This window comes from Odocoileus virginianus, chromosome 19 (genome assembly GCF_023699985.2).
Source record: "Odocoileus virginianus isolate 20LAN1187 ecotype Illinois chromosome 19, Ovbor_1.2, whole genome shotgun sequence".
In the NCBI taxonomy this organism is placed as follows: Eukaryota; Metazoa; Chordata; class Mammalia; order Artiodactyla; family Cervidae; genus Odocoileus; species Odocoileus virginianus.
In genome coordinates this window covers 42493163-42505963 of record NC_069692.1, presented here as the reverse complement: position 1 = coordinate 42505963, position 12801 = coordinate 42493163, and the positions used below count along the sequence as shown (strand labels likewise).

At 47.5% G+C, this 12801-nt stretch overlaps 1 protein-coding gene across 6 annotated transcripts in view; it reads right to left on the bottom strand.

Annotated features, from left to right (window-relative positions):
* Window positions 1-306: 306 nt before the first annotated feature.
* The window catches only part of BACH2 (BTB domain and CNC homolog 2), a 373875-nt gene continuing 361380 nt past the window's right edge, over window positions 307-12801 (bottom strand). For all 6 annotated transcript variants that reach the window (XM_070450113.1, XM_070450108.1, XM_070450109.1 and 3 more), the window contains one exon: window positions 307-6524. In XM_070450113.1, the coding sequence (XP_070306214.1) occupies window positions 6057-6524 (468 nt within the window). In that variant the 3' untranslated portion in view covers window positions 307-6056. The remainder of the gene's footprint in view (window positions 6525-12801) is intronic.

Below are 12801 nucleotides of genomic sequence, written 5' to 3'. Positions count from 1 at the left end.
TCATATGCCTTAGTAAGAAACAATATTCTTCACCCAGCTTCCCCGATGGTGACTTTCTGCGTAATTATAGCACAATATCGAAACAAGGAAATTGGGTTTAGTGCCTTTGTCCACTCTCAAAGGCATTCGGGATTTTTAAAACTGAGAGTTGAAGAATCACATTATCACATTTTTAAGATTTCTTATCAGATTAATCAGGTAGCAGGTAAAGGTCCAAACAAGGAAGAGGCGTGGCCTCTCTCGACGGAAACAGTTCTGAAAGCCTCTGGCTCTATAATCTCCAACACAGGGATCAGAGAAAATCAGTTTACAATGCGTAATGATATGTCTTTATTTCATTAACAGAAATGGTGTCTAGACAAAATTCAGTTAACAGTAGCAGTTCAATTGAGTGAATTTTTTTTTTTTTGCACAATAGTGTATTTACAATGAGTAAATGAAGTTTCAATTCATTAGTTCATAGCAATGCTTTTTTTTCCCCCCAGAAAAGGTAAAAATTCTTAGTTACAGAGAATAAGCATCAACAGCCATTTCATTTTTACAATAAAAACCACAAGAAAAAACCACAATCACTTAGGAAATAAAAAGACGAGCCTAAGAACTAGTACAACAAAATGATGCATTGAATTCAGTTACATTAATCGCATAGAATCTGTGTAAAAAGTATGTAGAAAAACACCTGATGTAACCTGTTACAGTCGTTGACCAGTTATGAGAGGTACAGAGGGTTATACAGGTAGATATGTGTGAAAACTGTCCGTATTGTTCGACCTGGGGAGGAAGAGGAGAGGGGCAGTGGCCCCTTGCATACACTGAGAAAACCCTGTTTTGAAAATGGCCTCTGGAGTTTGTAAGGCATAGATTGGAGGTGCACTTGCATTGGACTGGTTCTGGAACAAATTCTCACGGGCCCATGGGACCTCACTAGCAAAGGTGGCACTTGCCTCAAATGGCTCACCGTGTCTAACCAGCGCCCGAAGCTCCTGAACGCCCATGAAAGCGTCCAGATCACTTAATAGAAGTGGCAGGTCTTTTAGGTCGGGGCATGAATGGGCCTCTCAGCATTCACACATGCACAATGCATGGTCAGGACTCATGTGGAGATCACCCCTCTGCCTCCAGGCATGTTTTGGTAGAAGACGTAGCATCAAACTGTAGGAAGAAAAACCCTCTTTGTCCAAATCCCTTCCCTCTTTCCTGTCCCCACAGGAGCGCCTGGTGCTGCAGTTGAGTCTACCTGAAATGCACACTCTGGGTGCCCTTCTGTGCCTAAGGAGGCCACTGTGTTATCTGAGGTCAGTCCACTGGCATGGAAAGCAAAGTCAAGGTTGCTTGTCCATTGCTGGCGAGTGAAACGCACACACCATGGCACAGCAGGGAACCAGAGCTGTGAAAGTGGGCCCCTGCCACCGAGTGGGTTTTCTTCACACCACGGCGGCGTTCTTGTCGTATGACAATGAGCATGCACTGAGACTCATTTGCTATGAATACTATCTCCCAGGGTGGAGTTTAGGAAAACACTACACACTTACTTTTCTTTGCAAGAAATGTTTTTGCACCGTCAGTCAAATAATTTATCCTCCATCTGCCGCAGTAGGCCTTTTCTATGTACAAAGACTGCTTGCACACACTATTTGTGTACAAATATATTTTATTCTGCAGCATCCGTCTTTGATGCTTGGGTCAGGAGCTAGCTTGGGCAGTATTCGGCACACATAGCTTACACACAGAATGCCTCCAGGCACACAGAATGCCCGCGTGAATTCCAATTCCACACAGGCTTCCCAACTGAGCACTGACTTGCCAGTAATGGAACCCACAGCAAAATCCTCAATTTGGGGAAGAAAGACTAACTCATGATCCAGTGAATAGCTTTATTCTTTAAAAAAAAATTGTGTTTCTTTGCCTATTTATAGTGATTTGAGGACAAAACTTCATTCTTTTTGCCCTCTTGATCAGCAACTCCTTCAGCAAATGTTAAGTACTAGTGGTGCAGTTTGAAGTCATTTATTAAGTGGCTCCTAGTTGAAATGGGGTATAATGTACAGAGCTAGGGAACCCATAGGGAGTCTGAAGAGCTTTGCAGGCTTTTACTCATTTTGAGAGGATTATGCTACATAATCTAGCAGATGGATCAGCTTGAAGAAGCAAGTGGGGTCTTCAAAGCTGTATATTTTCACACCTTTTTCTGTTCATTTCTTCTTCTTTAATGGCAATCATAAAGCATTTAGAGAGAAAGTGTAGGTTTAGACCTCCTGACAATAGTGCTGGACTTCACTGTACCCACCTGGTCTTTAGAAGTCCCCTCACACGAATTCTGTTGCTGGTCCCTGCCTTCCTTTTCAAGAAGTGGCAGCTGACATACTAATCATTAGCCTTTTTTTTTTTTTTTACTTCCTTGGGAAAGCAACACAAGGATTAAATCCAAAATCATAGTGCATCTTAAAAGCAGCATACCTTTAGAAATACAGTTAATAAATTATTTGTACGCTATACAAAATACCCTTCCCTACGGCAGCATCACCTCTGATGCCTGAGTCATTAAGAGAACCCAGAAGAGAGGAGCAGGTGGCCCAGTCACTTTTCCAGCTCTTTTGTTTATTTGTTTTTGCCATGGTTTGTTCCAGAATCAGTATGTCATGAAGTTATTTTACTCAAGGCACCCCCCAGATAACGCAGAGAAACAGACATATACAGCAAAGCACGCACCTGCCCAAGCCGGACCGATCTGAACGAAGTGAGGTTGTCTGGAGACACAAGTAGAAGAAAGGCAGACCCGAGGGGAGGATAGTTTCAGGCAGATGTTAAGCAGCCACAGGGCCACCTCTATACTGCCCCTGCTGCGGCAGCCCATGCCTGCCCCAGCCGCTTGGAGACACACAAGGACCCTCCTGAACATTTCATGGCTGGAATATAAATGCCAGAGCTCTTTATATCTGTAAGGATAGAACCCTAATGGTACAACTAGATGTCGCCATTCCACATAAACACTATTCTGTGCCGTTTACTTGCTTTTCTCTTTCATAAAAGACTTGGCTTGCACTAATGGATCCCAGGAAAAGGAGACAGGCTGGTTTGCAAACTCCACTTGAGGCAACCTGGACCGTGGTCCCCAGCTAGTCCTCCCTTTGAATCAACCTGGAAATAATCTTGACAAGCACATGGTTCAGAGCAGTAAGAGACACAGACACGTCACGTCAACAGCTGAACAAAGCCAGTCGCTGTTCCCGGTGGACAGTGAACCAGACCCAACAGCTTGTTCAAACCTCCAAGAAATCGAAAGACAGTTTCTCCAGCAGTGTTTTTAACTGGCTGCTTCCCATGGCAGGCGTGGCGAGGGTGTGGTTAGCAAAGAGGAAGACATTTGAGGCAGGGGTTGGCCAGAGTAGGCCATGGGCTGAGTTGGGGGGAGAGATATACAGGAAACCCCCTCCCCAGCTGGAAGCCAGCAGCGCAGGATAAAGGAGGGCGGGGGGGGGGGGCATTCAGAACGGGGTCAAGACGACCAGATGCACATGAGTGGGTACCAGGGTCATTCACAGCAAGGAGCCAGTTTGGACCTGGTTATGATATGAGCAGAAATCATTCCTTTTTTAAAAGAAGAGGAGGTCACTTTAAAAAGGCAACAAAAGTTAAAAAACCAAAAAACAAACAAACAAACAAACCTTTTAGCCAACTCTTCCACCAGAACACACAGGATCACGGCATTCACATTGAGTTAAATCAGAGCTGTCACCAGTCTTCCCCAAAGGCAAACCTCACAGAGAAGCACAGAACCAGGCCAAGAAATTCCAACAGCCACAACAGAAACCGTAGCCTCGACTCAGAGCAGGAGCAAAATGTATCTTAGACAAATGCACGCACACACACACATACACACAGACGAGAAAAAACAAAAGCCCAGAGGCAGGTTCTAAAAGTGGAACTATTTTCAAAGAAAAGCCTTTTTTTTTTTTTAAAAAAACCCTACCGCATGAACCAACAAATTTCTGGCATTCATACATATTTAAACATTTAGCACTAATATTTGTACAGAAAAAAGTTAATAATACTAAAACATATGTTACTATGATTTCACGTTTCGCCTACGTCATATACTAATTTCCCCTTTCACATGCAGCTTTAATATCTTCCAAACAATGGCACAAATGAAGAAACAAAATCAACCGTCTAGTCCCCACGGCCCACCACCCCATCCCCACATTAAACTGTTCAGGACTCCTCCCCGCAGCCAAGCTGGAGGACCCACAGGAGCAGGGGACTGAACTCTCCCCCAGCACAGGCTTTGAGGGGTCTGCACCCCTTCCTGTAAACGCAGCCAGGGGCCCACACGCCCCCTGAGCCAAGGGAAGCCGCTCTCTGTGGGTTGCAAGTCAACCAGTTTTGCAGCAAAAGAAGGAAATCATCATCAGGAGAGAGTAGGGAGGTGCGTGGTGGGGGTCAGGGGCAGGGAGGGCTCCTGGACGCATCGTATCCAAAGCCTCAGAATGAAATCTGCCTTCAGACCAAGAGAATTGGTGGGAAAACCTCAGGATGCAACTTAAAGCATCTGGAGAAACAAGGGAGAAAGAAATGCTTTTGTCTGCGCCAGGAACAGACTTCAGGCTACAACTGTCCTGCTCTCTCCTGCTCGGGCGGGGCCCGCCGCATCAACCCCAGGACAGCCACATAAAGGTGGGACCCCCAGGGCGGTGATGCAAAGCCCCCCAGGTGAGTCCCAGGGGAGGCAGGTCCTGGGCTGGGTGGCCAAGCAGCTAAGTCCTTCGAAGAAGTTCCTACTGTTCTGTACATCCAGAGCAGGCAGAGGTCTGGGGCAGTGTTGAAATGAATGGGACTTACTCCCTGGCTGAGAAACCAGTTCTAACTTGGTATCTAGGAGCCGAAGCCTGCTGAGTTCCAGTATAACATCACGATTCCCGCTGTTTCAATGCACTTTCCAGTGAGATGTCCAAACTCTTTCCCCACTTAGAAATCTGAACATCAACTCTGAACACTCTGCATTTTAACTTTGCTTAGGAAAAGGTGGGGAGGAGGTGAAATATAAAAATATTCAAGCAGATTATTGTCTACATCCTAGGATGAATTCATTATTTGGCAAGATTGTTTTTCCTACATAATTATCACCTGAGTGCTTTTTTTTTTTAATTAGCTGTTTTACTTTTTGAAGTAAGAGCAAAGAATATACAGTTTACTTGAGTTATACTGAAGTGACAACTTCATTTAAGAAAATATGTTTGACCCAAAACTCAGTGCAAGTGGCAAAGTTGACCTTGACTATACAGTATCCGCAAAAAAAAACAAACAAAAAACAACCCATGATACTCAACTGGCACCATCTGAGAGTGCCCAAATCAAACCAAACCAGCAAGAAATAAAAGGTCTGAAATAAAATGTCAAAGAAAGCTTCCAACACTGAATTCTGTCCATAAATAAGCACAACTTGAACTGTGAAGCAAGAAAAATGACCAGGTTAACAGTTACAAACCGGTTCTAGCATCAGAGACAAAAGAGGAATGTTGGAACCTGTTTATAAACGAGAAACCAAGTTTCCAGTTTCAGGAGGAGAAAATTGAGGCATGCAGGACTTTTGCATATGGAGAGAGATAATATATTTCATATATATTATATATATACTATGTACAGTCTAGCTATAAAACTTTGATGTGTATAGAAGCTGTCTTCCATGAAAAAAGTTGAACATTCAGAAGAAATTCCTGAGATAGGCTTTGTGACATGGGCCACGGAGAAAAGAAATCCGCGGTTGGGTCCTAGAGGTGTTAGTCCATCCCTGTAAAGACTGAAATGAACCCACAGACAGACAGCTTTGCCACTGTCGTCTTCCCTTGCCTGAACAAGGGGTAGCACCATTGTGAGGGTAACTATATGTCGCTCCTGCTTGAAGGGAGGAGAGAATACTAAGAAACAGTATTGCTGCTAAGACCGCTGTAGTGTGCACCAGATTCCTTCTCGGTTCTTCCAGACGACAGACGAACAGCACTGCAGGCTGACCCAAGGACAGCTGTGTGGGAGGGGGCTGAGAACTCGCAGGCAGGCCGTCACTGGGGGTAATCTTTCCTGGGTTGTTCATCCGTTGTACACTTATCAGTCATTTCCTGGCAGAAGTCCACGGTCACCGTTTGGCTCCTGGGTTCCAGGGGAGGCCCTCGCTCAGAGAAAGCCCCCGGGTCAGTGCCCTCCAGCCTCCGAGCAGAAGTACAGTTCTCCGAGGCGCTGCTGGGGGCCCAGGGGGGGCCGGGGGCCGCCGCCCCCTGCTCCAAGCAGCAGGGCGCGCTCTCCCCCGCCGCGCACTGCTCCACGCCCAGGGGCGCGGGGCTAATACTGGGGGCTGTGGGAAGAGCCACGGGCCTGAGGACGGGGCAGTACCGATGCAGGGCCTGGATCTGCTCGGGGCTCTGGATGTCCCGGCAGACTTCCTGGGAGAGGCACGAGAAGTTGTCCAGCAGCTCCCCCATGTGCGCTTTCAGCTGGTTTCTCTCCGAGAGCAGCTTCTCCTTCTCACACACCTGGAGGAGACGGAAAAGAGGAGACCTGATGCAGCCTGAACGCGGGCAGCGCGGGCCCTGTGTTCTGCAGGGGGCCCTGCTTCAGGTTTTCGCAGCCTACGTTAGAGTGTAACTCGAGAAGGACTGGGGCTTCCCCAGGGCCCCAGCGCCAGAGAAGCTGCCCGCAAGGCAGGAGCCACAGGAGACCTAGGTTCAAGCCCTACATCAGGAAGGTCCCCTGCAGGAGGGCAGTGCAACCCACTCTAGCATTCTCGCCTGGACGATCCCGTGGACAGAGGAGCCGGTGGGCTGCAATCCACGGGGCTGCAAAGACTTGGACACGACTGAAGCAACTTGCATGCATGCATTCATGAATGGCTAGGTCAGAATCTAGAAACTCAAAAGCCCCCTGTCCAGGGAGCCAGGACCCATATTTTCAGCGTCTCCCCTCTGAGCAGCCCACGGAGATGCGCCAGCGTCCCTGACACCTTCCCCGCAGCAGCTCTTCACCCTTCTCTGAGGCCTGGCCGAAAAAGTGAAAGTGAAAGTTGCTCAGTCTCATCCGGCTCTTTGTGACCCCATGGGCTATATATATATAGTCCATGGAATTCTCCAGGCCAGAGCACTGGAGTGGGTGGCCTTTCCCTTCTGCAGGGGATCTTCCCAACCCAGGGACTGAACCCAGGTCTCCCCCACTGCAGGCAGATTCTTTATCAGCTGAACCACCAGGGAAGCCCCTGGCCAAGCGACCAGCAAAGTCTCCGCCCACTGGAAAACGAGACAATCAAGATTCCAGTTTCCTGGTATTTGGGGTTTGAAGAGAATCAACTGGAAAACTCTCAGTTCCCAACCTTATAGTTGAAAATCTCTCTCAGATATATTAGGGTTTGATTTCTGAAGGTCAAAAATAACTGACCAATTCCAACTATAAGACATTCTGTAAAAAGGCAAAACTACAGACACACAAAAAGATCAGTGTCTGCCAGCGGCTGGGGCTGGGGAGGGAGGTAAGAATAACTGAAACAGAGGATTTTTAGGGCATGCAACTACTCGACGCCATTGTCAGAGTGAATACATGTCATTACACATTTGTCCAAACCCACAGAACACACACCACCAAGAGTGAGCCCTCCGGTCAATTATGGACTCTGGGTGATTACAATTTATCAACACAGACTCACCCCCTGTAACAAACACACCACTCTGAGAAGACGGTGAGTGAGCAGAAGGAAGGGGCAGGTGGGAACTCTTATTTTCCTTTCAATTTTTCTGTGAACCTAAAACTTCTCTAGAAAAGCAAGTCTATTAAAAAAAAAAAAAAAACCATGAAAATTGCAAAAAAATTCAACCGCTGCAGTTTCTTATGGTTCATCCTACACCAGCACGCTCTTGACCTTTGCAGCCGACGGACTGAACACAACGGGTCCTCTTAGGATGCCTGAGGACTGTGTAGTGAGTCTCAAGTACCCAGTCTCTCTGGACGTGGAAAGTGCTCACAGAGGGGTAAGACAGGCTGAGTGTACTAGCCCAGGGTTCCGAGATGTTCTCCTCGGAGAAAACGCCATATAGACTCCAGTGTTACTAAAACTCATCACCCTATAAGAGAGGTGAATGTGGTCATACCTATCTGTGTAAGGACAGAACATAAGGAATCTCCCTGAGATGCACAGCTGTGAAATGGACGGAGAAACTGGACATTTGAAGGGGTGTGAAGTGAGGCCTGACCCTTGGCAAGGGTATGCAGAGAGCTGAGGAGTGGATGAGAGAGGATGGGAAAGAGAGAGAAGAGGGAAGAGGGCAGAGAGAGAGAGAGATTGAGCAAGAGAGAGCGAGGCAAACACACGACCGCAGGGTCTCCTGCACGGGAGCTGCACGTGCTGAAACACGAATGCAATCTGGCAGATGTGTGGGCATGTGTGTTGGAGATAGAGATTTACACGGGGAAAGGGCACCTGCTAAAATATTTATAAATTTATCAAGAAAACATGCTTTAGAGATGAAAAATAAACAGATGTACAAGTGCAACTCGAGAGAGAAATACATTTTGCAAGTTTGCAAAAGCAGTGAGTGCCTGGCGGGAGACCAGTGGGAGTGAGCGGCTGGGACCAGCCTGTGGACACCGCCCCCGGGGGCTGGTGGAAGTGGAGGGACGGAATAAAACCCATCCGGAGGGCTCCCGAGGAAAGGACATCTTACACCAGCAGCTGTGCAACTTGGACCTCCTTCCCTGGGCCTGCAACTCAGTAAACTGAGAGGCAACACCATCCCTGGGGAGGAACTCGGTCTCAATTCTGCCACATCTTCTTGGCCAAGTCACCTACCCCTCCAGGCCCACCGACCTGCAACGTGTCCTGGGCCACTTTCTAGAAGGGAGAAGATGCTGCAATTGGCAGTGTTTGGCTCTCTGCAGGAAAGGCCGTATAAATCCAGGCCTCGGTTAAGAGCAGGATGCTTTAAGCCACAGGTGCACTGTGGGTGAGCACGTGACACTCACATTCCACGGGGAAGGTAGCACATTATTCAAGGGGCTTCCAAAAAGGCCAGGGGAGAACTAGGAGATGCCCTCCGGTTTCAGCTGAGCGATATCAGCACAGAGCTTTGAGTTTCTGCCGGGTGTGTGGCTTAGACTTTTTCAGTTTGTTCCGTACGACACAGGTACACAGAGGAGAGAGCTAGTTACAAAAAGTCAGGCACTTCTCAAACATGGGTGATTACATTTATTCCTGTACCTGGAAAAGAGCGCAGGGCCAGAATTACCACAGGCATGTGCTTAAGGCTCGATGGCTTATCTCCTGCAGGCCCAGCCTTGCCCGAGTACCCGACTAAGCCAAGCAGGCTTCCAGAAGACCCACACACTCACCAGCAGCGGTATCTGGCTTCCTGATGTCGGCTTAAATTAAACATTTCTGTTGCTGTTGTCACATGTGTGTGCTCAGTCACTCAGTTGTGTCCAACTCTTTGGGACCCCACGGACTGTAGCCCCCCACGCTCCTCTGCCCATGGGGTTCTCCAGGCAAGAGTTCTGGAGTGGGTTGCCATGCCCTCCTCCAGGGGATCTTTCCGGCCCAGGAATCGAATCTGCATTTCTAACATCTCCTGCGTTGGCAAGAGGGTTCTTTACCACTAACGCCACCTGGGAAGCCTCATCGTTGTTGTTAGAACATTAGAGAAAAATTTGAAAAAAGAAGGAATTTTCAATCCCAGGACTCAGTCACAATGTCCAATACATTTGAGGGCAACAGACATTTCCTGAAAGGCTTCAGGGGCTTGCACTGGGAATTCAGAGATCATCAAGACTGTCCTGGTCATGAGGAATCCACAGTCTAGGGCCGGGATTGAGGAGACAGACAGATACACAGATAACCAAGACTAATGTGGTAAGTACGAAGCCAGACATCAGAAAGGGCTCTGTGGACAGAGACTCAGCCTCACCAGAGACTCAGCGTAGGGGCTTCTAGGAGGAGACAGCAACCTGTCTCTTAAGGAACAAAAGACACATAAAAAAACAGTCGAGGACTGTCCCGGGTGGAGGAGACGCAGCAGAGGCAGGAACACAGAGGTGGAAACAGCGGGAGCTGGGGCTGGGGGAAATGCACCCAGTTTGATTTTACTGGGGGTCTAGTTCCAGGGAGGGAGTGGAAGGTGATGCTAGAGGGGAAGATTGAGTCGTGGACAGCACAGCGCATCTTGTTGAGGAACCTGGCCTTTATCATGGAGGTGATGGCAACTGCTGAACATGGGTAAATCTTCCCTGCTTGGTGGGTGTTAATTAGATCAAAAAGAAAACAAAACATGACGTTCAGGACTATCTTGAGAACAGGTAACATTAAAAAACTTTTTCTTTAGTTTTTTAATTGCTTTACAATCCTGAGTTAGTTTCTGCTGCATAGCAACGTGAATCAGCTATACGTATATATATGTCCTATCCCTTTGAGCCTCATTCCCGCCCCCCACTCCCATCTTACCCCTGTGGGTCGTCACAGAGCCCTGAGCTGAGCTCCTTGTACCATACAGCAGCCTCCCACTAGCTGTCTATGTTACACATGGTCGTGTGTATATGTAAGCGCTACTCTCTTGGTTCATCCCACCCTCCCCTTCTCCCACTGTCTCCACAAGTCCAGACAACAAGTAACATTTATTCAAAGTTTCTCAAGTGAGCCTTAGGAAGCATCACTATGAACAAAGCTAGTGGAGGTGATGGAATTCCAGTTGAGCTATTTCAGATCCTCAAAGATGATGCTGTGAAAGTGCTGCACTCAATATGCCAGCAAATTTGGAAAACAGCAATGGCCACAAGACTGGAAAAGGTCAGTTTTCATTCCAATCCCAAAGAAAGGCAATGCCAAAGAATGCTCAAACTACCACACAATTGCACTCATTTCACATGCTAGCAAAGTAATGCTCAAAATTCTCCAAGCCAGGCTTCAACAGTACATGAACTGTGAACTCCAGATGTTCAAGCTGGATTTAGAAAAGGTAGAGGAACCAGAGATCAAATTGCCAACATCCGCTGGATCACTGAAAAAGCAAGAGAATTCCAGAAAAACATCTACTTCTGCTTTATTGACTATGCCAAAGCCTTCGACTGTGTGGATCACAACAAACTGTGGAAAACCCTTCAAGAGATGGGAATACCAGACCACCTGACCTGCCTCCTGAGAAATCTAAATCTGTATGCAGGTCAAGAAGCAACAGTTAGAACTGGACACGGAACAACAGACTGGTTCCAAATTGGGAAAGGAGTACGTCAAGGCTGTATATTGTCACCCTGCTTATTTAACTTATATGCAGAGTACATCATGAGAAACACTGAACTAGATGAAGCACAAGCTGGAATCAAGATTGCCGGGAGAAATATCAATAACCTCAGACATGCAGATGACACCACCCTTATGGCAGAAAGCAAAGAACAACTAAAGAACCTCTTGATGAAAGTGAAAGAGGAGAGTGAAAAAGTTGACTTAAAACTCAACATTCAGAAAGTTAAGATCATGGCATTTGGTCCCATCAGTTCATGGCAAATAGATGGGGAAACAATGGAAACAGGGACAGACTTTATTTTCTGGGGCTCCAAAATCACTGCAGATGGTGACTGCAGCCATGAAATTAAAAGATGCTTACTCCTTGGAAAAAGATGCTTACTCCTTGGAAGCAAAGTTATAACGAACCTAGACAGCATATTAAAAAGCAGAGACATTACTTTGCTGACAAAGGTCCGTCTAGTCAAAGCTATTTTTTTTCCAGTAGTCATGTATGGATGTGAGAGTTGGACTATAAAGAAGGCTGAACACAGAATTGATGCTTTTGAACTGTGGTGTTGGAGAAGACTCTTGACAGTCCCTTGCACTGCAAGGAGATCCAACCCGTCCATCCTAAAGGAAATCAGTACTGAATATTCACTGGAAGGACTGATGCTGAAGCTCAAACTCCAATACTTTGGCCACCTGATGCAAAGAACTAACTCATTGGAAAAGACTCTGATGTTGGGAAAGATTGAAGGCGGGAGGAGAAGGGGATGACAGAGGATGAGATGGCTGGATGGCATCACCAACTTGATGGACATGAGTTTGAGCAGACTCTGGGAGTTGGTGATAGACAGGGAAGCCTGGCATACTGCAGTCCATGGGGTTGCAAAGAGTTGGACACAACTGAGTGACTGAACTGAATTGAATCTGCAGTCTCAAATGTCTCTTCTTGCTCTGAGGTTCTCATCAGGACATTGGCCTACTATGAGGCAAAGGACCATCACATGTAGCCTGAGGACCCACACTCAGGTCCTGACCACAGTGCGTGGCCTCCCTCTGCTTCAGGCCGCCACAGATATGGCTCCTGGGATGAGTTTCTAGGATTGGGCAAGCAGGAAGGATGCGCTGAATGAGGCTGTACCGACTGCCTTCAAGTGTATAGTCAGGAGCCAGAGGCCACCTGGATTTACTTTCTGTAGCTTAAGGTTTCTGATTCAGAAGGGAATGCAGACTTCTGAGTGAGGCGGAGGCTTGAAAGATCAGAGATGAGTCCCAGAGACAAAAGACTCCCCAGCATGGGAAGAGGTGATGACCACTTTGAGGCAGAAGGTGCAGAATTCAGGACCCCAGGGCTGAGAAGGGCTTCAGGAGATCAGGTGGCTGAGCCGCCCCTGGTGGCAGGCTGGCGTCCTGCCCCTAACCTACCCCTCCGTGGGAGGCAGGAGAAAGCAGGGCAATGACAAGATTTGGGATCAGACAACCAGACTTGCATTCAAGCTCCATCACAAGGTGGGGAGTTACCAAAGCTCTCTGCACTCTGGTTTCCTCCTCTG